This window comes from Gallinula chloropus (assembly GCF_964237585.1).
Source record: "Gallinula chloropus genome assembly, chromosome: 13".
NCBI classification, from domain to species: domain Eukaryota; kingdom Metazoa; phylum Chordata; class Aves; order Gruiformes; family Rallidae; genus Gallinula; species Gallinula chloropus.
The window spans coordinates 13,948,868-13,974,338 of NC_140098.1; the positions used below are offsets into that span (position 1 = coordinate 13,948,868).

The 25,471-nt window shown below is 58.1% G+C and overlaps 2 protein-coding genes across 2 annotated transcripts; one reads left to right on the top strand and one right to left on the bottom strand.

The window, feature by feature from the left end:
- Window positions 1–3,038: 3,038 nt before the first annotated feature.
- On the bottom strand, window positions 3,039–9,871 carry CYB5B (cytochrome b5 type B; the record flags this gene model as incomplete). Its single annotated transcript, XM_084270176.1, has 5 exons — window positions 3,039–3,729; window positions 4,436–4,467; window positions 5,285–5,311; window positions 6,288–6,416; window positions 9,719–9,871. 5 exons carry the CDS (start codon window positions 9,869–9,871, stop codon window positions 3,639–3,641), a joined length of 432 nt encoding a protein of 143 aa, XP_084126302.1. The 3' UTR covers window positions 3,039–3,638.
- A 5,777-nt stretch (window positions 9,872–15,648) lies between these two features.
- On the top strand, window positions 15,649–24,840 carry TERF2 (telomeric repeat binding factor 2). The gene is made up of 10 exons (XM_084270348.1): window positions 15,649–15,782; window positions 16,107–16,202; window positions 16,575–16,705; window positions 16,990–17,076; window positions 17,667–17,810; window positions 18,097–18,530; window positions 19,071–19,457; window positions 22,382–22,467; window positions 23,090–23,139; window positions 24,022–24,840. Exons 1-10 carry the CDS (start codon window positions 15,680–15,682, stop codon window positions 24,178–24,180), a joined length of 1,677 nt encoding a protein of 558 aa, XP_084126474.1. The 5' UTR covers window positions 15,649–15,679; the 3' UTR covers window positions 24,181–24,840.
- The last annotated feature ends 631 nt before the right edge of the window (window positions 24,841–25,471 follow it).

Sequence of the window (25,471 nt, forward strand, 5' to 3'; positions counted from 1 at the left end):
TTCTCCTGCGCTGGGCTCTGGACCTTGGGCAGACGTGACCCAGACTCAATCCCTGCTGTGCTTGTCCTTAGTTCTGTGTATTACTGAGAGCTTCTTTCTGTCCATTGCACAGGGCAGCTCCCAAATCTTCCTCCAAGACTCCAGGTTCCCCAACACAGAGCAGCAGTCTGAAATCCATCCTGTCCAAGCAACGGACAACTCTAGTGAGTTGAAGAATTCCAGTGCAGCATCCAAACTATAACTGACTTGGTCAACTTTGGGTCTTCTTGCTGGAAGCACAGAATCACAAGGTTGGAAGAGACCTTTGAAGATCATCGAGTCCAATCATTCCCATCCTAAGCTAAACCATATCCCTGAGCACCTCATCTACCCTTTTTTTGAACACATCCAGGGAAGGTGACCCAATCACCTCCCTGGGCAGCCTGTTCCAGGCCCCCACAACTCTTTCAGTAAAAAATTTTTTTCTAATATCCAATCTAAACCTGCCCTGGCACAGCTTGAGGCTGCGTGGCTGACAGCTGGGGAAGGTTCCATGTGAGGTCTGGAAGCTGCTGTGAGCTGTTGGCTGGTTCCCTGAATGTTCCTGAAGGAGTTTGGAAGAGAAGGAGCCTTTCAAATCACAGCCCTTCCCGTTCCATCCCAGGAATAAAGCCCCAGCAGCTCTGCCATCCCTGCCTCCAAGAGCAGCAGCAGGATGCTCCATGCTCTGTGTGTGCCCTCTGTGTGCCTGTGGTGTAGGAAATACCTGGGCCATCTCCAGAGTGGTAACGTTGCTCCTCTCTAAAAATGGAACTGGGTCACATTTAGGTCAGGCTGAGGCTGCCTGGGGGGTTCTGCTGCCAGAAGAACACGGGTACAGCGGGGTTTCTCCTCGTGTTTCACGAACTCCTCCTGCAGGTGGGTTTGTGCCCTGCACTGGGCAGGGTGAGGGATTCCCAGCAGCAGGGGGTAACACAGAGGTGTGCTGGTGTGACTCCACCCATGAAGGCTGTTTCCCAATGTCCACGGAGGTTACAATGTGTGTCAGAGGGTTTGTGTCCCCCTGCCCATCCCTGGCAGGCTGGGAGGACCACGCTGGATCCGCACGGTGCTGGCACCTGCCTGCAGCACCAGCACATCCCTCCCGGCCAGAGAGATTCCACTTGCTCGGCCACACAATCCAGACTGGGGACTCCTTGGCAGTGAAACATTTTGACCCTTCTCACTGCAGATTAACTCCCTCCAGACCGGTACCACTGCCAGGAAACCCTCTATGTCCCCAGCTGGTGCTGGAGAAGGGCCCAGCAGTGCCGAGAGAGCAGCAGGGCTGGGATCCTGCGTGTCCAGGGGAGCAGGGCTGGGTACCACAGGCTGGCTGTGCCCAGGGCTGAGCAGCAGTGCTGGGATCCTGTGTGGCTGGATACCACAGGCTGGCTGTTCCCAGGGCTGAGCAGCAGTGCTGGGATCCTGTGTGGCTGGGTACCACAGGCTGGCTGTGCCCAGAGCTGAGCAGCAGTGCTGGGATCCTGTGTGGCTGGGTACCACAGGCTGGCTGTGCCCAGAGCTGAGCAGCAGTGCTGCCCTCCCAGTGCTGCCCTCCCCAGGGCAGGAGCCCCAGGTTTTCCTCCTTCCCCAGAGGCAGCCGGCCTGTTCAGCCCTTGCCGTGGTCAGAGAACCCCCAGCAATGGCACAGCTGTTCCTGGGTGCTGCTGGCTCTCCATGTCTGAGCATCCCCACAGAGCTGGGCCCCAGCCTGGGCGCTGCTGCACCCACACAGGGGATCTGGCCCTGGGAGAAACAACCCTGTTACTGCAAGAAGCCACTGCAGCCCCAGCTGGAGGAACAGAGTGTGGCAGCCTCCTGCCCCTGCCAGCGACTTCTGCACCCACAGCATTTGAGCTCCCCTCATTTTTTATCCTCTCTGGGGTCCCAGAGATCCCTGTTACACATGAGCTGGTCCCAGAGATCCCTGTTAAGGGGACATACAACAGGAGGAGGAGAATTGCATCGTGCTGAGTACCTGAGTGCTTAGTAACAACCCACAGGTGACTGGCTACAGGCTGAATTCTGTGGAACACCCCACACACCCCCAGAAAGCGAGTGCCTTTGCCTGCACAGGGCTGACCCACGACCTGCTGCCTTCCCTATGTGCTGCAGAAGCAGTTGTACCCTTCGCTGCTCTGCAGATGGTCTGTCAGGGACAAGAGATTTCATCTCAGGAGGGCAAATCCCACGCCTGCTGTAGCTTGCTGCTTCCTTACCTGTAACTAATTATTAGTTTTAAGCAAAACAACTGCCACAACCAAAGTTTTCCTGCTCCAGCTGTGCTACAGCTGCACAACATTGTCCAGAATTCGAGCTGCTGGAGAGGTGGGACCCTCTGAACAACATGGAGTTCACCAAGGGCAGGGTCCTGCATGGCACTTAGGGCAGCCCCCAGCACAGCAAGGGGATGGAGGGAGGGCAACCCTGAGAAGGACTTGGGGTGTTGGGGGACAAGAAGCTCAACATGACCCAGCAGCATGTGGTGGCATCCAAATTCAGAGCCAGTGTCCGAGCTGCACTGCCTGGCACTGCTGTGGGACACCAGAACACGAGTTATTTAGCAGCTCCCAAAGCCACAGACCAACAGATGAGCCAGGAGGTGCATGAAGCACCCCTTACAGTGTCCCTGTGCTGTCAGAGACTACACAACACACTGAAGAGAGAATCCTCCTCCTCTATCACAAGACAAAGCGCCAGCATCACCCACAACTCCCAAGGGGATTTCTTTCCCCTTTTCATTTAGGGAGAACAGACCAGAGTTACTTGGCTTCCCCCCAGCTGGTGCAGTCACAGGGAGTCACAGTGAGGTTTGTTTCTGAGACATGAGTCAGATCAAGACCTCTGGGAGAAAGAAGAAAGTCAGATCCATGTTTGGAGAGGCCACAGGTCAATTCCTGGTTCTAGCTTTGCCCCAAAAGCACCTGAACCAGCCAGGATTCGAGGTCTGAACCACTCCACAGAACTCCCACTCTGAAGGAAGAAGCACAAACCTCACAAAGGGACCAGAATGGCTTTAAAATACCTGTAATTTGTTTAACCGTTAAAAACAGACACGTCCAGAAAGAGGTAGCACAGCTAACAGCTTCCTGCTGCTCCCACCGGTGTTGCCTGCGTGCACTGGGATAGGTACCACCACCCCACACCCCTGGCTGCCTGTTCAGGGCAGGACTGTACACAGTGCCAGGCTGGGGCAAAGCCACAGGCTCACCAGCAGCTGTGTCACACTGTCTGGCTTAACGAAAAGGCATTGGAAGGGGGGCAAAAAAAAAGGCTTTCTGTGGTTTACACAGAGAGCAAGAGAGAGAGAGAGAGAGGGAGAGAGAGGGAGGGAGCTCAGGAGCACACACACAGCCAGGGAGGCCACACACAAACACCAGGAGGTGGGGAAGTCACACTCGCCCTGCCAGCCCGAGAGGGCAGCAGAGAGGTCCCAGCGTGAGGACAGGGAGGCTGTGCTGTCAGCTTGGTCCCGCGGGGTATCAGCATCACCTGACAGAGTCAGGAAGCAAGGCAGGGAACGTTCCAGGGAGAGAGCTCCACTGGCTGGCATGCCTGTGCTCCCTCTCCCACCCTCTCTCTCTCTCTCAGGCTTGCCGAGGTCCCAGGAGCTGGGCTCAAGAGGTTCTGCCATCCAACATGTAGTAGCGATACATCAGCCCTATGACCAGCGCGCCGACGATGGGGATGAGCCACGTGGACCAGAAACTGTGGACAGAGAAACCAGAACAGAACAGAACACACACACAGGGTAAACCAGAAGAAAGGACCAAGTTCAGAACTCTCTCCAGATGTCCATCACTCAGCACACCTCCCTTCCCACCCAGCACTGGGACATCAGCTGACATCCACAGTGCCCATGCACAGTGCTCCAGGGCCCCTACGCCTGGGAGGGTGGCTGGTGGCTCAGAAAACAGCAGCTCAATTGCTCAAGTTTCCAGAAACCAACCTGGGGTGTTGGTTGTCAGTGGTAGGGTTGTTAGGGGGTTGTTTTTTTCCTTAAATAAGCCAGGCTGTAATTTGTGCTGTACAAACAGCCAGCTGACTCAAGGATGGAAACGGCTCCAGCTGCCCCACAATAAACCTGCCTCATGCCTGAGCCACGGGCTCACCTCCAGCAGCCTCCCCAGCACAGCAGCTCTGCACCAGCTGCAGCAGGCCAGGGCCTGGGCCTGGCTCAAAGAGCTCCTGGACCTGCAGCAAAACAGGGCTGACTGCTGGGAGGACCCTCCCAAAAACACCCCGTGTCACCGTGCTGCACCAGCCCAGGTAACACTGGTGCTTAACCCAGCTTGGTTTAACTGCCTGAAACCTCCCAGGATTGTTTTTCCTGCCTGTTGGAGTTCACATGTCGTTTTACAGACAGATTCCTGACCCCTCCTCTTGTAACTCCTGATCTAAGAGGATACTGTACCTGGTTTGGCCTGAGGATGTCGTACTCGGATCCTGGAGAAGAGGGAAAGAGACAAACACTCAACATGAGCTAATGAGGCAGCCAGGCTGGACATGTGATTACAGACACAGGAGAAAAATAACCCTCCCCTGCTCACCCAAGCCCCCCCATCCCAGGTGTGGATGTTTCTGGGGGTGTTTGCCAGTCCAGCCCCTCCCCAGCTCCACACCAGACTCACACCCCTGTCCAAACCAGGCTCTGGCTGTTACCTCACCAACCAATCTGCTCATTTCCTGAGCAGCCCCCAACCATCCTCGCAGCCTCCTCTGACCCCTCTCACCTCTCAGATGGGATCCCAGTTATTACCAGTTCCCACTCCCCCTCCATTTCAAAGGCATTTTTCCAACACCATGCCCAGGTCTAGTCCAAGAGCACCAGAGTTTTAGGCAACACCAATAGTTACAGGGGAGTTAACAGGGAGTTCTTGTTCTGAAGCCAACACAGCCCAGCCAGGCCCATCTCCTGGCTGCTGGTGACACTGCTGACAGCTCAGTGCTCAGGGGACAGCCAGCACTGCAGAAAGGGCTCTGTGGCTCCTGGGGTGGAAATAACACTGCTGATGTCAGGGGTGAGAGGGCACAGCAAACCTTTCCAGTTTCACACTGCAGGGACCACTGAGCCTCAGAACAAAAACAAAGGTATGGTTTGCTCAGAGGGTTTACTCCTCACTGCAGCCTGTGCAGACAGCGAGCCACAAGCTCCATGGGGAGGGTAAGGGGGGGAAAAGGCTTGTGACAACCTCTTTGTTCATTCTGTGAGCTAAGATTGCTTCCACAGAAGTCAGTCAGAGAAGTAAAGCACCTTTCTTACCTTAGAACCTTCTTTTTTACGATCGTGCTGTGAAGGGGAAGAAAAAAGACAATAAGGTAACAGGGAGATCAAGAGAAACCCACAGGCTTAATGAGGGGATTGTTCTGAACACACTGCTCATCACTGGGGGAATTGCCTGGACTCAGTCTCAAAGCAATCCTTCCTTCAGCACCCAAAGGCACTGACCTGTCTGTGCAGCAAGTGGGACTCTGGTGTTCTGTGCCCCTGGGATCCCTCCTGCACTCTACACCCCAAGGAAGGGGAAGGGCTCACCCACCCCACAGGGAGGGGGCTGCTTAGGGTAACTTCTTTGGGTGCCCTGATTTAACTGCAGGGAGAAATCTGTTCCAAAGGGAGGGAGGAAAAGCCTAGTTTCGTTTTGTTACCTCAACAGAGATCACAGAATCCCAGCCTAGTCTGGGTTGGGAGGGACCCCAAGGGTCACAGAGCTCCAACCCCCTGCCACAGGCAGGGACACCAACCTCCAGGCCTGGAGCTACACAAGGTTGCCCAGGGCCCCAGCCAACCTGGCCTTGAACACCCCCAGGGATGGGGCACCCACCCCCTCTCTGGGCAGCCCCTTCCAGCCCCTCACCACTCTCTCTGCAAAGAACTTCCCCCTAATATCTCATCTCACCCTTCCCTCCTCCAGCTTCACTCCAGCCCCCTTGTCCTGCCAGTCTCTGCCCTTTAACAAGCTGATTCCCCTCCTGTTCCTCTGCTCCCTTCAGGGACTGGAAGGCTGCAGTGAGGTCCCCCCACAGCCTTCTCTTCTCTTCTCCAGGCTGACCCAGCCCAGCTCCCTCAGCCTCTCTCCATAGGGGAGCTGCTCCAGCCCTCTGAGCATCTTTGTGGAAGAGATCCTCAACCAAAACCCAGGACAGCACAGACACTGCCTAGAGCCCTCAGCTACTTATTTCACAGGTGTCAGTGAGCTGTGCAAAGGAGAGTCCTGCTTTCAGCCCCTGTTTGAAAGGGGCTGTCCCAGCCAGCTGGTCCTTACCGGGTGGATCTCCCCTATGTAGTACTGCTTGAGCATCTCCCTGGCGTCTGTGGAATGCCCCACGTCTTCAAAGCTCTCCGTGGCATCCTTCCCAGCTTGCTCAAGCAAAACCTCTTCTCCACCTGGGTGCTGGAAGAGAAGAGACATGTGAGCACAGGGATAGAGGCAAGGGAGGGACAGGGGTGTCAGCAGCCTGTCTTCCAACCTCTTCTGTCTGGCACAGGCACCTCAAACCAACATGGTGAGTGAAACCTCCCAAATACACAACTGCCCAGCCTCTCCCTTGGGAGCTCAGAGAGCTCAGTGTGTGCTGCACAGCCTGGAAAACACCTTGTGTAAGAGAAATCCTTCCCCAGAGTGGAGTCACAGAGCCATAGAGCCCCAGCCTGGTCTGGGGTGGAAGGGACCCCAAGGGTCACAGAGCTCCAACCCGTTCCAGCTGGTTTAGATTGGATATTGGGGGGAAGCTCTTTCCAGAGGGAGTGGTGAGGGGCTGGAAGGGGCTGCCCAGAGAGGGGGTGGGTGCCCCATCCCTGGGGGTGTTCAAGGCCAGGTTGGCTGGGCCCTGGGCACCCTTGTGTAGCTCCAGGCCTGGAGGTTGGTGTCCCTGCCTGTGGCAGGGGGTTGGAGCTCTGTGACCCTTGGGGTCCCTTCCAACCCAGACCAGGCTGGGATTCTGGGATTCTATGATAATGGAACTGGAACCTCCTTGTCACTGGAGCCTTCAGCACGGACGATATTCTCCACTCAGGGGTGTTGGTGACACCCTGAAGGAACTGAACCAGGCTGGGGAAGGGGCTGGAGGGCAAATCCTCTGAGGAGCAGCTGAGGGAGCTGGGGGTGTTGAGCCTGGAGAAGAGGAGGCTGAGGGGAGACCTTCTCCCCACCTCCCCTGCCCTGCCAGGAGGGTGCAGAGAGGTGGGCGATGGTCTCTTCAGCCAGGGGACAGGAGATGGGACAAGGGGCAATGGGCTCAAGCTGCCCCAGGGCAGGGTCAGCTCAGCTGGGAGGGGAAAGTTCTTCCCTGGCAGAGTTGTGGGGCTGTGGCACAGGCTGCCCAGGGAGGGGCTGAGTCACCCCCTGGGGGTGTTTAACAGAGGGGAGATGAGGGGCTGAGAGATCTGGGGCAGCACAGGATGGGAATGGTTGGACTGGATGATCTTAAAGGTCTTTTCCAACCCTATGGCTCTGTGAATCATGTCACTTCATAAGGTGTCTCAGATGTCACACAGCTCTCTCCTTTCTGGTGCTTGCAGGCTTTCTACAGCAGGAGAGTGCAGTTCCTTGGTGTTTTGCTGACATCCCTAGAACTGAACAGACTTTTGCAGTGTGATAAACCTCCTAAGCATTGCCCCTGTCCCACAGGAGATAAAGTACCTGGGAAGTTTAAAGGGCTCTATGCTGCAGTGGAGATGCAGCTTTGAGGTGGCTACAGGCTGCCCTGCTGAGCAAGAACCAGCAGGGTGGGTATCACACAGCTGTAAGGTTTACACAGGACAGACACCCCTGGGGACCATCAGCCACACGCTGCTCTCCTGACACTCCCCAGAATGCAGTGGGGGAACAGATAGAAAGTGGGGGGTTTGCCAAGAAATTAGGGGCTGGCGAGGTTCACCGTGTCAGTGAGGGTGTACATAGCAGGGTGTTGTGCCAGCCAAGCTGCACAGTTCAGAGAGCAGCCTGGCTCTTCAGCCTGGCCTGGGTCCAGGCAGGTATTTTTCACACCAGAAAACCAAAAATGGGACAGAGGGCTTGGGAAGGGCAAGGTGAAATGTCATCTCAAGGTAACATTCAGGGCACTGCTCCCAGCACCAGAGTCCCTTCCTTCTGCTCACAGCACCACCCTGCTGTCCCATGTACTTTTCTTTCCAGCCCCAAATCTCTCTCAAGTATCAAAGACCCAAGAGCAGCAGCTGCCCAGCAGCTTTTCCCACCCTGCAGCTGACACAGAGTTAAACAGTGCAGGAGCACCAGGAGCAGACACAGCAGAGCAAAGGAGCAGCCAGGATCCTTTTATGGCCCTGGGGAAAGGAACATTTTCCATTCCAGAAGCTATAAACTGCAGGACTCGTTAAGGCAAAGGCCAGCTCAACCCACCATGGCAAAAGACACTCCTTGATTTGGTCAGTGAAATACCTGAGGGGCCTCTCACACACCAGGGGAAGACCCAAAGCTCAGGTCGTGTCCTGGATGAAGCGTTATGCTGCTGGATCCAACACCCCCCAAATCAATTCACGTCCCACTTGGTGACTCAACAGCAGAAGCTGCACAGCCACTGCCTCTGCTGTGAGGGCGCTGCCAGCTTATCATCCTCTCCTCCCAGCTGATAAGCCTGGGCAGCTCACCCAGGAGGCCGTGTGGCTCCCTCACAGCTCCACAGCAGCCAGGCTCTGACCACACACGCCTGGAGGAAAAGCAGGGGGGGGTCTGGACAAGCAGAGGCAGGAAGCAGCAGCATGTGCCCTTCCAGCAGAGTGCTCTTCTCTTAAAGCTGATCCAGGGTAACAAAAGTTACCCTGTGGGTGCCACCAAGGGCTCAGGCTTACTTTAAGCTGCAATAAAAGCCCTTGGGATTCTGTCAGCGCTTCTTCCCAGCCTGTGTTCTGCTCCAAACGCTGATGACACCACCCTAAACCCCCTCCAAAGGCAGAACTCAGAAGCAGCGAGTCTAAGAGTGAGGCTCAAGGATTGGAGGTTACACAGAGGGGACTGTGCCCCATCCCAACCACCTGGAGGGTCACCTCTGGGAATCACAGACTCACAGGGGTGGGAAGGGACCCCCAGAGCCCACGGGGTCCAACCCCCTGCCCAAGCAGGGTCCCTGGGACAGGGCACACAGGTCGGTGTCCAGACGGGGCTGGAATCTCTCCAGAGAAGGAGACTCCACACCCCCTGGGCAGCCTGTCCCAGGGCCCTGCAGGGCAGAGGCAGCAGCACGGCACAGGCTTGGCTGCCGAATCACTGCTACTCTCTCCATGACGTCCCGGGCTGTCCCCAGAGGTGTCCCCGCTGCAGCCGCGGGCCCAGCCCAGTCCTCGTCACCCTGCGAGTCCCTACAGAAGCCACGCAGCTCGGCTTAAGCGGCCCCCTCCCCGGTGTGGGAAGCGCCCGGCCAGGCCTGCCCGGCCCCAGAAGCTGACTGGAGTGGAGCAGCAGCGCAGCCCCCGCGCCCGGGCCTCGGCCAGCGCCGCCCCCGCAGCCCCCGAGCCGCGGCAGGAGCCGGCCGGAGCCCGGCGGGGCCGCTGCGCTCCCCTCCCCCGGGGCTGGGCCCTCCCGCGGGCGCTGCGGGGCCGCCCCGGGGCCTACCGGAACCCCTGCCCCCTCGGCACCCCCCCCCCCAACCCCGGATCCTGCCCCGCGGTGCCAGCCCCAGCCCCCCCCCGCCCCCCCAGCCGCGCCCCCGGCCCCGCCCGGCCCCCGCCCGGCCTCACCTCCTCCAGGAAGCGGGTGACATCGTAGACGCGCCCGTGGATGACCAGCCAGGCCTCGCGGCTGGAGTTCCGCTTCCCCACCTCCTCCAGCGTGAAGACGGGCCCGGCCCCCTCGCCGCATCCCCCGGCCCCCGAGCGCTCCCCGGCCTCCATGCTGGCCGCCGGCAGCTTCGCGGAACGACACGCCTGACCCGCGGCGGCCGCCGTAGCGATGGTGAACTCCGCCCCCCCCCCCCCCAATCGCTCACAGCGCGTGCCGGCTCTCGCCCGAGCCCGCCGGCCAATGAGAAGCCAGCGGCCGCAGCGGTGGGGCGACCGCTGGCGCCGGTCGCAGCCAATGGGAGGGCACGGCTCCGGGCGCGGACCAATAGGGAGCAGCCAGAGCCACAGGGCGGGAAAGCGCCGGGCCTCGCCTTGCATCGCCTCAGGCCCGGTCCCGGGTCCCCTCGGCTGCTCTGCGCTCCCGGCGGCGGCCGCCACCTGCCCGGGGCCCGTCCCCAGCCTCTGGTAACTCTCCCGGTCGAGCCTGTCGGGCGGGGGAAGGGAAAGCCGCCTGTGGGAGCGCCCGGGCCCAGCCCGCCCGGGGGCGGTGGGCCAGGCCGCGCTGCCCGGGCCGCGGTGCCAGGCCTCGGCGGCCCTCTCACCGGGAAGGCCTGCGGGGTGCGCAGGGGCGGGGGTGGCTTCTCAGGGCCCCTCGGCCGCGCTCCCTCCGTGGGCTGCAGGTTCTGCTGGGACAGGCGCAGCTCGTTCCCCGCTCCTCGTTCGTCCTGCCTGTGCACAGAGCAGGTGCTCATCCCCCGGGCCTTTGAACTGAGCCACCGCTCCACTGGCCTCGGAGTGCGGCGCCTGGACGGGCTCCTAAAGCCGAGTGTTCACATACAGACGTGGTGTGAGTCACTGGGCAAGTTCCCTCTTCCCTGCCAGCCACGCTGAACAGGTTTAGGGGCAGAGGGTGTGTTGGATCCAGCAGCATAACGCTTCATCCAGGACACGACCTGAGCTTTGGGTCTTCCCCTGGTGTGTGAGAGGCCCCTCAGGTATTTCACTGACCAAATCAAGGAGTGTCTTTTGCCGTGGTGGGTTGAGCTGGCCTTTGCCTTAACGAGTTCTGCAGTGTATAGCTTCTGGAATGGGGCAGAGAGAATGCTTGGAAGCTCAGGAACCTGAATAACTTGTAAACCTGGTGGTTTTCATTCATGCTCACGGTTGTGAAATTTCTTCTCTTACACTTGCAGTGCAGGTATAGTGCTGGACAGGGGTCTGTTTGTTTTAATGTAACTGCTGAGGAGGCAGAAATGCCCTATGTTGTAAGAACTGCTAACACTGCTACCAATGCTGGCTGAAGATTAAAGGTACATGTAGAGGGAATTTGAGCAGGCTGACATCTGTGCTGTTTGCTGCAGCTGGGATTTTAAAAGGAGCTCAAGTGAAGCAGGCACCTGGCTTGCCACTAAACCAGGATCTCTGTGGGATGGTACAGTCTGGGAGATTTATCAGCTCAAAGATGTTATCCTGAGTGACTGTGCCACCAGTTCTCACCCACTTCACTCCCAAGACAGGTTAGCTCCTGGCAGATCCCTTGTTGTTTGTCACAGCAGTCTTCCAGGTCACTCTCTGGTGAAAAAAGAAGAGTACCTTTTATTACTGGAGAGAAAGCAATTGCTCTGGTGGTGCCTGTCAAACACGGTCTCTGATCCAGTTCCAGTTGTAGTGCACAACCTTTGCAGATGGCTGGAATTCTGGCACAGCAACTGGCTCATGCGCTGGCTCATTCAGGAAGGAAGGGTGAGATGAGATATTAGGGGAAGTTCTTTGCAGAGAGAGTGGTGAGGGGCTGGAAGGGGCTGCCCAGAGAGGGGATGGGTGCCCCATCCCTGGGGGTGTTCAAGGCCAGGTTGGCTGGGGCCCTGGGCAACCTTGTGTAGCTCCAGGCCTGGAGGTTGGTGTCCCTGCCTGTGGCAGGGGGTTGGAGCTCTGTGATCCCTGGGGTCCCTTCCAACCCAGACCAGGCTGATTCTATGATCCTGTCCTCATTCTGCTGGTGTTGTACAAGGAAATAGGGATCAGGGTGCAGCCAAAGTAGTGAAGAAATAATGCCACTGTACTGGGTGAGGGGTGTTGTGTGGGGAGAGAAGGCATCTGAGTGTGATCAGTCTGATTTGTGGAGGATTCAAATCCAGTGCATCCACTGTTCTGGGATGTAAGCTCTAAATCTGGTTGTACCACAGCAGATTGGGGTGTCCTCTCTATGTGGGTGAGTCCAGGTGTCTGTACCTTGGTAAAGCCTTTCCCTGTTCTTATGAAACCTTCACTGTTACCTACCCAACAGCTCCACATCGACACAGCTCAGACACCCAGCTCACTCTCCTTCTTCCCATCAGTCCTGTGTAGCTTTCCTCAGTCATCAGGGGTGTTTCCCTGGTTCCATATGTAGCCCAAGCATCCCCTTGGAATCAGCTCTAGCTCCTTGCACCGGTGTGAAACACAGCCTTGCTGTTCCTAAGTAACCCTTCCAAGAGGGAAAGTCCTCCAGCTCCTGCCAGCCTTTGTACTGCGAACTCTGATGTGGGATTCCATCCCTGTGCACCCCTGTTCCATCGCTGTGCACCCCGTTCCATCGCTGTGCACCTCATTCCATCGCTGTGCACCCCCGTTCCATCGCTGTGCACCCCCATTCCATCCCTGTCACTCCCGTTCCATCCCTGTCACCCCCGTTCCATCCCTGTCACCCCCGTTCCATCGCTGTGCACCCCATTCCATCGCTGTGCACCCCATTCCATCCCTGTCACCCCCATTCCATCCCTGTGACCCTGTTCCATCGCTGTGCACCCCATTCCATCCCTGTCACCCCTGTTCCACCCCTGTCACCCCTCTGCCCCCCCGTGGCAGGTGCAGCTGTGTACCCCTTCCCGCGCAGGGCTGCGGCAGGGTCACCCTGTCCTGTCTGACGGGGTTATTACCCGTCTCTTGGCAGGGTCCTGCTGGCCCCTGTCTCCTCCTCCTACCCCCCTGCCTTTCAGTCCAGCCCTGCGCCGCCGCTGGGCTCCCAGCACCCCCTTCTACACCCTACTTGACACATCGGTGCTCTCCAAGTGCCTCTGTGCCCCTTTCTGCACTGCACCACTCCTGCTTGCAGGGCTTCCCTGGGTATTTTGCAAAGCAATCCCATTCTCCTCAACGTTTCCCTTCCCTGCTGTTGTTGCTGCCTGTTTTCCACAGCCTTTCCAGGACTCCTCACCACAGCACCTGCCTGCGCTTGTGTGCGGCGCGGTGGCATCCCTTCTCCACAACCAGGCTCTCCAGGCACACCTGTGATAACACATGACTTCTGGATACCTTTACTGAGCAACAGAATTCCACCACTGCTCCTCCTCAGCGTTATCAAGCCCAGAGAGAAGTCAGAAGCCTGTCCTGTGTCTGTCTGGAGGGCAAACCCTTTGGGGCAGGCACTGCTGTGGCCAGTTGGGTGCAGCACAGCTGGTGCTCTGCGCTAGAGGAGGGACAGGGATGGGGGGGTGACCAGGTGCCCCTGTGATCTTCCTGTTTTCTTTTCCACTGGAGCTCAGACAGACAGACACGAGACTGAGCAAAGTGCCCATCTTGTTCCCTGGCATGTTTTCTTTCATCTGCAATCAATTCATCAACAGCCATAACTCAGTTAAAGACTGAGCAGCACAAACGTGACTGTAATTTCTGCCTTCCTGCCCGGTGTGTTTCTTTTGGCACGTGAAGCACCAAACTTTTCCTGAGTAAATCACTGGTGACACCGGGCCAGGATCCAGTGAAACCCGACAGAGAGGCCTTCCAGTCCCACTGCCTCCTTCCACAGTCCCTGCTTCCCTTCCATTCATCCTAGAAAATTCAGGGATTGGATCCCAGCCTGGTCTGGGTTGGAAGGGACCCCAAGGGTCACAGAGCTCCAACCCTCTGCCACAGGCAGGGACACCAACCTCCAGGCCTGGAGCTACACAAGGTTGCCCAGGGCCCCAGCCAACCTGGCCTAATGAGCCTTCTGATCTTTGAGCAGAAATAAACAGCAAGGGCAGTGTTCAAAAGGCCTCTCCAGGAGCCAAGGGGAGAGCTGGGAAACTCAGGAGTCCCATCCCTGTCCCCTGTTCCTGCCTCTTGTGACAGAAACAGCCCCAAAACAGTTTGCTCATTAACAGTTTGTACAGAAAAGTGTTTTAATGAGAGCACTGTCACCTCCTCAGCCCAGGAAGCCACCATCAGCATCTCTCTCACTGCATCCTTCCTATGGCTGATGACAGGGCCACAGCCCCTCTCTGTGCTCACACTCCCCAGGGCAGCTGCACCCCCTCGCAGGGGTTATTTCCATCCCTCTTTGTTTGCCAATAAAAAAAGGGGGGGGGGGGGGGGGGGGGGAGGAATAATCCCTCCTGGTTTTACTGTTTTCCATTTTCCTCACGTGTGTTTCCTTCTCCCCTGGCCAGGGCTGGAGGGAAGGGAGGATCCTGGAAGACCTCATGCCAGGGGAATTTTCACGTGCTTTCCCACCTCAGCTCAGGTGCTCTCCGGAGCGGTGATGTTCCCTGCGCCCCAAAGCCATGCTGCCTCCTAGTGACACAGATCCCGGCGCGGCAGAGAAGGGCAGGGTCGTCCCAGCTCTTCAGAAGGGCTGAATAAAGAGCAGGGGGGGGTTAAAAAAAAACCAACAAAGTGAAAAATAGGAGTTTTATCTAACAACTGAAGTACTCTGTCACGCCTCCAGCTGCGGGTTGTGCCTTAACGCCCTGCCCGGAGTTGGGTACCCGGGCTGCCTTGCTGTAAGGGCAGGTGCTGTCAGAGCCCCCGGCAGCACGGCGCCGCGGGGACGGCTCCGCCTCCCAGCCCCGCTCTGCCTCCCCCGGCAGCTCTGGGCATCTGCCTGCGGGCAGAAGTGGCACCGGCACAGGGACCTGACATCTGCGGGTCGGGGGTTAAGGGTGGCCGGTTCCCTGCTGGTTCCTCTTCCCAGCTGGAGTAAGGGCCGTGTCCCTGCCTGCTTCCCCTGCCTGCAGAGCCCTGGCCCTGCCTGGTCTGGCCCTGCCTGTGCTGGCCCTGCCTGCAGAGCCCTGGCCCTGCCTGCTCCATCCCTGCCTGCAGAGCCCTGTCTGTCCCTGCACTGGCCCTGCCTGCAGAGCCCTGGCCCTGCCTGCTTCATCCCTGCCTGCAGAGCCATGTCTGTCCCTGCACTGTCCCCGCCTGTAGAGCCCCGTCCCGGCCTTCAGAGCCTTGTCCCTGCGCTGTCCCTGCCTGCAGAGCCCTGGCCCTGCCTGCACCGCCCCTGCCTGCAGAGCCCCGTCCCTGCCTGCAGAGCCCTGGCACTGCCTGCAGAGCCCTGTCTGTCCCTGCACTGTCCCTGCCTGCAGAGCCCTGGCCCTGCCTGCACCATCCCTGCCTGTAGAGCCCCGTCCCTGCCTGCAGAGCCCTGGCACTGCCTGCTCCATCCCTGCCTGTAGAGCCCCGTCCCTGCCTGCAGAGCCCTGTCTGTCCCTGCACTGTCTCTGCCTGCAGAGCCCTGGCCCTGCCTGTGCTGTCCCAGCCTGCAGAGCCCTGTCCCTGCCTGCTCCATCCCTGCCTGCAGAGCCCTGTCTGTCCCTGCACTGTCTCTGCCTGCAGAGCCCTGTCTGTCCCTGCACTGTCCCAGCCTGCAGAGCCCTGGCCCTGCCTGCACCGTCCCTGCCTGCAGAGCCCTGTCTGTCCCTGCGCTGTCCCTGCCTGCACAGCCGTGCCCTGTGCCCGCCCGCTAGAGGGCGCCAGCCCGGCCGGCGCGGTGCATGCCGGGAGCTGTAGGCGCATGCCGCGCGCCATAGCGGTACGGCGCGGCGGGTCGGGCGCTGTTGTTGCCGTCACTTCCGTCGCGTCCGTGCCGTGGTTCCCGGCGGGATGGCGGGGCGGCGGGTGCTGGTGGCGGCGCGGGGCGACGGTGGCGGTGGCGGTGTCGCCGACGCCACCGAGAGGATGGTGAACGGGCGGGTGCTGCAGTTCTACTTCTACCAGGCCATGGCGGCCTACCGCGCCGGGCGGAGCTGCGACTTCCGCCAGCTCCGCGACGTCATGCAGGGTGGGGAGCGGCCCGGGGCCGGGCCGGGGGGCAGCTGGGGCCGGGCGTGACCGGGAGGGAGAGCGGGCCGGCGGGGGGCCGGGAGGGGGACCCGGGGGCGGCAGGGGGGCCGGGAGGGGGAGCTGGGCGGGCCGCGGGGGAGCCGGGGCCGACCGGGGCCGGGAGGCTGTGAGGGGGAGCTGGGGCCGGGGACTGCAGGGGGGCCGGGGGGGAGCCGGGGCCGGGGGCGGCAGGGGGGCCGTGAGGGGGAGCCGGACGGGGCGGGGGGCGGCAGGGGGGCCGGGCGGGCCGAGCCATTGCCGCGTAACCGCCCCTGTCCCACAGCGCTGCTTGTGCGGCCCCTGGAGAAGAAGCCCGTGGTGATGCAGATGCTGCGCATAATGCAGCTGCTGTCGCGGATCTTGGAAGGCGAGAACCTGGGTGAGTGCCCAGAGTCCCGGCCCGTGCAGCTGCAGGAAGCCTCCCCTGGGGGTGAGTGACCCGAGAGTGTGGCTGCCTGTGCTGCTGCTGCCCTTGGCCAAGAGCAGCGTGCTCCCTCTGAGCCCTGGGCTGCCCAGCTGTCTGAGCATGTTGCTCACGGCTTCCAAAACGCTCCCCCAGATCGGGTATCTGTAGGCCAGGGGCACTTCTGTAGCGTCCCATGCCTGGGGGTGGGTCTTGTACAGGTGCCCTCCTGCTCCCTCCCATCGTCGCCCCCAGTGGCTGCCAAAGCTGCGGTCAGGCAGAGGAAAGCTGTAGCTGTAAGGTGTCGCTGTGGGTGTCAGACAAACCAGCAGCTCTGAACTCCTGCAGAATGCACCTTCGATAGTGAGTCGACACTCACCCCTCTTGAGTCCGCGATCGGCGTCCTGGAGCTCATCCAGAGCGAGTGCTTTGTGGCTGAGAAGACGATGGAAGCTGTTCAGAGGATGGTGAAGGAAGCTGTAAGACCTTTTTCCTTCTCAGTAAATGCCCATCTTTTGTCTTGGTGAGGCCTTCTGTAAATCCCAGTGGGAATTTCCCCCCCCCCCCCCCCCAGTTTGCAGCCAAGTGAGTACTAACTGCTGCCCTCTTCTTCACCAGTTGGTGTGGAAGTGTTTCCCAGTGTAAGCTGGTCCTAAGCCATTCCCTCAGTGCCTGATTACTGTCCATGCTTCTCCTGAGCTCATCTGGAGCATGTGGCCAGTGCAATGGCAGCGCAGGAACTGGGGTTGGTTTTCTCCTGCAGGCTGTCATCGTCTGCCTCAAGAACAAGGAGTTTGATAAAGCTTCCACAATTGTCAGGAGGCACATGGGGAAGGACCCCAAAAACCAGGTGAGCCTGTGCCAGAGGGAAAGGTGTCTGGTTGAGGACACTGTGATGTGTTCTCTGGGGTGCTGGGGAGTGGGGGGGGTCTTTGGGGTGGTCTGGTATGGCCTGTGGGGTGCTGGAGGGCACATCACAGGCATGAAAGGCTTCCCTGAGAAATGCTTCTCTTGGGGAAACCCCAGCCAGGAGGAAGGGTGGTGGAATGGAAAGAGCCTCCCCTCAGAAGGCAGACCCGTGGCGTTACACACTCCCAAAGCACATTGATTGTCACACTGGAGCTCCCTCTGTTACTGCTGTTCCCTCATGTACCTTCCTGGGCCTTGCAGGCATCAGCATTCATCCTTTGCCTGAAGGCAAACTCCAGCTCCTGTGCTGAGCACCAGTCCCTAGAAGGGCAGAAAGAGGCCCCATTCCTGTTCCTGTGGGCAGGGCAGTGTCTGGGGTGCTGGCAGCAAAACTGCTCTGTCCCTCTGGCCTCATCCAGCCTTCTGTCTGTGTTGGTTGGGCCTGGAGAACATGGAATGAGAAGGGCCTGGTGCTCCCCCAGAGCCCTGCTCCTGCCCTTGGACCTGCTCAGAGCGTTCTTACCTCTCTAGAAAAAGAACGAGCTCCTGGCTGCCATCAGAGACCAGAACTTTGCTCATCCTATTGTCAAGAACTTCTCCTACGAGAGCTTCCAGCAGAGCATCTTCCAGTTGCTCAAGACCTATGTGGACGACTCGGAGCCCGTGCTGCTGACAGTATGTGTCTGCCCTGCTTCCCTGGCTTCCCCTTTCCCCCTGGAATATGGCAATTCGGCTTCCACACCCCTTCAGTGCCAGTAATGACGTGGAGCTCAGTGGGTTAAATTCAGAATGCTTCTAAATTGATCCCACTCAATCTGTGTGACAAGTTGTAATAGATAGACACAAACTCTCTGCATGGTGCTGTGAGTTTTAACCTGTCAGAGGCAGCTGGGATGCCTTTGGCAGGGGAGTGTGGGAATCATCCTCGTAACAGGGATGTGCTTTTTCTCTCCCAAAAAAGACTTTGAATTCAGAACATCCTGAAGAACCAAAATCAGTGACTCCTGAGTCTGCATGTGGGCCAATGGACCAGGCAGCAGCTCCAGAGCCCTCGGAGGGGGCAGAGAGTCTGGCAGAAGCTCCAGAGCCTGAGGAAGCAGAGAAAGACCTGGGGGGAACTCCGAGCCTTGCAGAATGGCTGGATGGCTCTGCAGCAGCTCCTGAGCCTGGGGAAGGAGCCAGTGGCTCTGGAGCAGCTCCTGAGCCCGGGGAAGGAGCCACTGGCTCTGCAGCAGCTCCCGAGCCCACAGAAGGAGCTGCTGACCCAGCAGCCACTCCTGAGCATATAGTGGCAGCATTTAATACCCTGCAAGACTCTTCAGAGCCTATGGATATACCTAAAGAACCAGCAGCAGCCTCAGAGCCTCCAGGAGTGTCCTCCAGGGACTCAGACAGGTGGGCAGAGGTGTCTGGCCTTGTGTTGTGGATGAAGTTTGGCAGCAGGTCACTTCTCAGGGGTAGTTTGCTCTGTCCAGGGAGCTCTTAACTTCCCTGAATGCCAGCCCAAGAGGGTCTGCCCAAGCCAGCCCCTAAGGCCATTGGTGTAAGACTTCTGCAGAGGAACAGTGTTGGGTTTGTTGGGTTTTTTCACAGGGGGTTTGTGAAGTAGGGAGCGAGGGTAGGGGCTGCTGGGAGGTTTGCTCTTGTGGAGCCCCTTTGGCATCCGTAGGGTTCAGCCTGAGGAACAGCAAAGGGTGCCTGGTCCTGTCTCTAGCAGGCAGCTTGGGGGGGGTATTCTCTCAAGACCTGCTCCAGCCCTGCAAAGGAGGAGGGGGATGGGAGGGTTGGGAGTGCCCTCTGCAGAGAGGGGCTTTTATTTGCACCCCAGGGTCCCTATGTTGAGGGTCACACCGTAGGGCCAGGAGCCTGATTTGGGTGAAGAGGAGCCACCTCAGTGAAACCTTTACAACCTGCTCAGCTGTGTTTGTTTTGTAGGCAGCCTCCTGGATCGGGAACCTCCTATGGGATCTCTGCTCTGAGAGAAGCTTTCAAGATCCTGTCCGGCTCCAGGGACTCTGACACCCTCTTCACCCAGCTGGATGAAACAGACTTTTCTTTCCCCAAGCAACTGTCTCCTTCTGTGTCCCACAGAACCAAGAGGTGGAAGGAAGAGGAGAACCGAGGCCCTGAGCTCTCAAAGCCCCCTGAAACACCCCGTAAGGGCAAACGCTTGCTGACCATCAGCAAACTGGTCATGGGACATGACAGCCAGGGCAGCGAGTCGAGCGACAGTCCAGACTCTTCCCAGGAGCCAGTTGTATCTTCTGCCTCCAGACCTGCTCAGAAACTCTATGACCAGCCTGTGTCTACTGAGAGTGCCAAGTATGCAGCCCTTCTCTCGTGGTATATTCTAACCTGCACCTCACCTTTTGACTTGCAGCTGGTAGTGTGAACAGCCCAGACCTTTCTCTTTAATTCAGGATGAGGGTATTGACTAGCAGCTGTGGGGGTACTGACCGTCCCTGCCTGCTATTAGATGTGGAACTGGGCAAGGAAACACTCTGTTGTCCTTGTGCTTTGCTGTTTGGTTAATGGAGAGGAGAAAACCATCCAGCTTCTGCTGGCAGGGAGATGGGGGTAACGTGTTTCTCTGCACTTCAGTTAGTGCTGCTGAAGCTGGAAGGAGCTTGTAGGTGCCTCACACGGAGCAGGTTAGACTCCACCTCTTGAAACACAGCCCTGATCTCACTTAAGCAAAGCTGTGGTGCTGAAGAGTCTCCTAGTTGTATCTTTCTGACCACTTCAGTGTGAGTTGCCCCTTTGGATGGGCCCTGGGCAACCTTGTGTAGCTCCAGGCCTGGAGGTTGGTGTCCCTGCCTGTGGCAGGGGGTTGGAGCTCTGTGACCTTTGGGGTCCCTTCCAACCCAGACCAGGCTGGGATTCCATGATTCCCTTGCAGTGTGAGGTGGGGCTGCGTTGGGGTTTTCCTAAGGGTTTCCCACAGAAAGCAGGAAAGCACAAGCCTGGAATGAACTGTGACCTGAGGCTCGAGGGAGGAGCCCCAGGAGTATCTCCTGTAGGCTGTAATGAGGGTGTAATGAAGCTTCCTGCTTAAGTGTCTGAGCTGCTCTTGGTAAAGCTGTGTAGCAGCCAGCAGGGATGAGGTTTTGTACCCCAGGAGTGAAACTGGGGAGGGTTGAGGAGAGCTTGGTGTGTGGGAAGACTGCTAGAACACAGTCTGCCTTCAGTCCTGCTGAGGAGCGTCAGGAACACGAAGGCTGGGGCTGGAAGCAAAGATCTGGGTGCTCTGTTCAGCTTGGCTGCTTGGGGATGGGTTGTCCTCTGAAGCACAGAAGGGGGTAGGGAGAAGGAGAAAGGGGGCAGGGAGAAGAAGGGAGTGGGGAGAAGGAGAAGTGGCAGGGAGTAGAGGTGAGCTGCAGTGTAGCTGGCATCGATGCGAAGAGTGAGGACTGACTTGTGCTGTGCCTGGTTCAGGGTTAACCCACTGTCAGGGGGGATGCTGGGGAGGAATCCCCCCTCTGTGTTGTCCTGGAGTCATCAGAGGATTTCACTTAGCAGATCTCCTGCTCTGTGAGGGGCCTGTGTGTGGTGACACTGTCCCTGCCTGCCTTTCTCCAGCAGCAACTCATGTTGCTGTCCCCAGGACACGCCTGGTGTTCATTCTGAGTGTGCTGGGGAGCGTTGTGGTGATAGGACAGGGTCTTGTGAAGCCTCCCTGGAAAGGGGCTGGATTCAGAGCCCAGGGATCTGCTGGGTGCCAGAAGTGAGGGCTGGTGCTGGATTGGGAACGCAGCTGCTGCTGGCTGGAGCAGAGGGGGAGTTTCAGCCCCCCTGAGAAGGGCTGTGTGGTCTGTGCCACATCAGTGGTCACTCTGAAGCCTCTGAGTGTCAGGGCTCGTGGTAGCCATGGGGCTCAGGGCATCTGTCTGGGAGTCTGATGGTGTCTGTCTCTGCTTCTCCAATGGTTACATGCAAGAAAGAGGCGCCCAAGAGCACAACCTGAGCTACAGAGAACAACATTTCCTAGAGCTGCACTGGTTTGGCTGTGTGTGGTGTGACAGGCAGGGTGAACCTGCTGGAGTCCTTGGGGCTGTTTGTGCTTGAGGATTGGGAGTGCTGAGGCACTTGATCTCACAGAGAGGCCTCTAGCCTGGCTGGCCTGGGTGGTAGGGGTGAAACAGTGGGGATTAGATGCTGTTTGGAAAGATGAAGGGCTCTGCTTGGCAGGTCTGTGGCTACACAAAGGCCTGGGAAGCCCAGCTGCAGGTGTGTCTGCTGTAACCACTTAGGTGATACTTGCTCTGCAGATGCTGGCTACAAAGCACTGTGCCTGTATGTCACACCCTGTGCCTTCAGTACAGCACTGTGCCTGTACTTGTCACACCCTGTGCCTTCAGTACAGCACTGTGCCTGTACTTGTCACACCCTGTGCCTTCAGTACAGCACTGTGCCTGTACTTGTCACACCCTGTGCCTTCAGTACAGCACTGTGCCTGTACTTGTCACACCCTGTGCCTTCAGTACAGCACTGTGCCTGTACTTGTCACACCCTGTGCCTTCAGTACAGCACTGTGCCTGTACCTGTCACACCCTGTGCCTTCAGTACAGCACTGTGCCTGTACTTGTCACACCCTGTGCCTTCAGTACAGCACTGTGCCTGTACCTGTCACACCCTGTGCCTTCAGTACAGCACTGTGCCTGTACCTGTCACACCCTGTGCCTTCAGTACAGCACTGTGCCTGTACTTGTCACACCCTGTGCCTTCAGTACAGCACTGTGCCTGTACCTGTCACACCCTGTGCCTTCAGTACAGCACTGTGCCTGTACCTGTCACACCCTGTGCCTTCAGTAAAGCACTGTGCCTGTACTTGTCACACCCTGTGCCTTCAGTAAAGCACTGTGCCTGTACCTGTCACACCCTGTGCCTTCAGTACAGCACTGTGCCTGTACTTGTCACACCCTGTGCCTTCAGTAAAGCACTGTGCCTGTACCTGTCACACCCTGTGCCTTCAGTACAGCACTGTGCCTGTACTTGTCACACCCTGTGCCTTCAGTACAGCACTGTGCCTGTACTTGTCACACCCTGTGCCTTCAGACAGGGCTCCTACCGATGCAGCCCCCCTCAGAGGGGAGGAGGTGGCACCTGTTTGTGTGCTGCTTTAAGGGGCAGCACATGCTCATCCCAGGCTGCACTGTGCTCCAGCTGCCTGCACCCTTTTCCCCCCCAAACACCCTCCCTAAACGCTCCCTAGCCAGCAGCTGAAGGAAGCACTTGGCTGCTTTCAGGTCCTTCCAGGGGAAGTGGAACAGCTCATATGGCAGAGAGGAAAAGGACAGTTGGAGTGATGAGGACGAGCTCTTCTCAGACGCAGGTAGGAACGGGCTTAACTGATAGGCCTGGCTTAGGGGCTCAGTCCTGGGTGCCCTGCTGCATGTCTGGGGTTGGAAACTGGCCATCCTAAAAGCCCAAGTGAGTAGGTGTCTGTCTGGCCCCGAGGTGTTTGTCCTGTGCCCCTCTGACCTGAGGTGTGTGTCACAACCACCCATTCAAGTGATGGCTAGTGCCTGGGATGGAAATGCTGGCAAGAAGCTCTTCCCCATCCCCTCTTCAGTGCCCTGACCTAAAGCTTAGCTGTACCTTCTCAGCCAGGTCAGCTTTCCAGTCCAGCTCCCTTTGCATCCCAGCAGGCAGCTTAGCTGGGGGAAGGGGTATTGAATTCCAGCCTCCACACACATGCTCTGGAGGTGTTCACTAGGCCAGCCCAAACCATATTGTACTGGAAAAGCTTTGACTAAAGCACCTGGGGCTTGAGAAGGAAACCTTCTGTGTGTGTGTGTGTGTGTAGGAAAAGGGGAGGGGTAAAGGAATTTGGGTTTGTTGTCTGTCAGGAATGGTCTTGTTGGGGGTTAAGGGTTCAGCCCAAGGCAGACCCTAGAGGGGGTACATACCTCCTGAGCCACAGTGAAATGGAGTCTCCCTGCCTTGTTTTCCAGCATCCTTTGAGACAAACCACAACACCACGGTCTTCGGTTCCAAGAAGCAGGTAACATAGAGCCCTTGAGTCCTTTCAGTGAGCCAGGGACATGTGGGTGTAGAGGAGCCAACTGGGGGGCAGCTTGTGGTACGTGGGCAGCCCAGTTCAGTTCAGCAGTGTGAACTGCTGCCATGAGCCAAACGGGGCACCAGAGGTGGGCTGGGAAGTGGTGTGTGAGGTATCCAGGCTTCACCTGAGTCCTGCTGGTCTTTGCATGCACAGAGAGTGTTAAATTGAACCAGCCTGGGGGTAAAGCCTCTCATACACTGGGTAATGTGTGTGCTGTCCCTTTTCCTTGCTGCCCGTGGTTCAGAGCCAGACTTGGTGTCACCCAGATGCCAGAGAGGTTCAGCATCTCATTTGGGTGAGGGGCCTGTGTGTGGCACCCCTGACCTGGGAAGGGGCCCTGGGTTTGGTGCTCCTGGGAACTGGCTCAGCCTGGTTTGCAGGTGGAAAGCTGCTGGCTCCTGTGCTGCTGCACACCACACAGCACAGTGTTCCCTACCTGCTGCCACTGTGTCATACTCTGTGGCCAGTACAGCCATTCAGGGGACCCACAGACCAGACCTCCCAGATCATGGTGTGTTTGAACACTCCAGTGCTGTTACACAAGGTGTAGGAAGCGAGTACTTTGTGGAGTTTGCTGTGGCATCAAAGGAAACTCCTCTTTTACACCATCAGCACTGTGCTTGGGGGAAGCACAACCACTCCTGAGGAGGGTGTGCTTGTAACAGTTACCAGAGCACATCTACAGCGACCTGGTGACTGTGCTGGGTGTCATCAGGGTGTCTGCCTGCCCCTCTGCTACCAGCACAGAAGGAGCCAGAGTGGTTCTCAGCCCAGCACAGCTCCTGTCTCTGCTCACAGCCTGCTGCTTGTGTTCCCTTGCAGAAGTGGACACTCCAGGAGAGCGAGTGGATCAAGGAGGGTGTCAGGAAGTACGGCGAGGGGAGGTGGAAGTGCATTTGCCAGAAGTACCCCTTCCAGAACCGCACGGCCGTGATGGTGAAGGACCGCTGGAGGACCATGAAGAAGCTGGGGATGCTCTGAACTTGGGAGCCACAGGACCCTGTGGTGCAAACCCCCTTTTTTGCCTGTTTCTGGTGGGACAGGCCGGCGTGGTCGTGGCGGGGAGGCGGCTGCGCTGCGCTCGCGTGGTGGGGCCAGCACGGGGAGCCCCTCTGCCTCGTGGTACCTGAGACTGACAGTGTCCTGTGGGATTCCAGTCTGCTGCACAGCCTGATTGTGTACACTCAGAAACAACCACAGCAGGACTCTCCTTTTCCAGCTGGCAACTGCAGCCTTCAGAGAACGAACCCCAGCCCCGTGCACTGCCAAGATGATGGTTGTCTCTGCTCAGCTGTCTCTGCTCAGATGCTGTCAAGTGGCAGGACAGTCACAGCAGTGGCCCTTTTTACGTGTTTTAATGGAACTGAGAATTGCTTGTTTCATCCCATTACACCCAGCCCCCTGGGGAAGGGGGCAGCTCGTAGTCCCAGAGCTCCTGGGCAGGAGATTTAGCAAGGGGACCTGCTTGGAGTTGGGGCTTTTCGTGTTTCTTTCTGCTTTGTTAGTGGTTAGTCTACAAGTGGGAATTTCTCCCTCCCAGCTTTGTGGCTTTGAAAACAGTTTTGGTTTGTTTTAGGGGTTTTTTTCCCCACACTGAAGTGTAATTTGTTCTCTCAGTAAAAGTTCTTGTGCTGACTGATACCAGTCATGTCTTCCTGGCATCATCCTCCTGCCATGTGTGAGCTCTGAGGGCTCTGGGTGTTTCCTGCCCTCGGGTGCCAGAGCTGAGGTAGATGTGCAGGAAGTGTTCCTGGGTGGTGTGTGCCCCCATGAGTTCACATGGGGACTCCCCAGCTGCCTCCTGAGCCAGTCAGGGGTTGTGTTGGTGGGTGTTTGGGCCCTGAAAGCACAAGGTGCTGCTGCCAAGCCGAGCCCTCTGGCCTCACTCCTGTTAAGCCCAAGGGCAGGGGAGCTACAGCACGTTTCCAGCTCTTGGCTGTGTTCCCACGGGGCTGGAGCTGGGGAAAAGTCTGCTGGGAACCACCTGCTTCCCCTCTGTCCTTCAGCAGCAGCTGAAGTAAAGCAGCTTCCCCTCCCCTTCTGCCTGTAACCCGCTTCCTGGGGTGCACAGACCACCCCACACTTGCAGAGACCCATTTGGGTGAGGGGGCAAAGCCATGATGTGAGCTGCAGCCAGGACCTGCCTGAGGCAGGGCTGGGGTGGTGCTGGTGTGTCTGAAGCCCAGGCTGCATGGGGAATGTGTGGCAACCCCCAGCTTCACTCTGAGACCCCTGGCTTTGTTCTGAGACCCCTGGGAAGCTGTTTGGGAGC

Excerpts from the sequence above, each read along its gene's own strand:
- TERF2 (XM_084270348.1), top strand. The coding sequence starts at position 15,680 with ATGGTGAACGGGCGGGTGCTGCAGTTCTACTTCTACCAGGCCATGGCG. Across the intron at positions 16,706-16,989 it reads AGAGGATGGTGAAGGAAGCT|GCTGTCATCGTCTGCCTCAA; the intron begins GTAAGACCTTTT and ends TTTCTCCTGCAG. Across the intron at positions 23,140-24,021 it reads TCTTCGGTTCCAAGAAGCAG|AAGTGGACACTCCAGGAGAG; the intron begins GTAACATAGAGC and ends GTTCCCTTGCAG.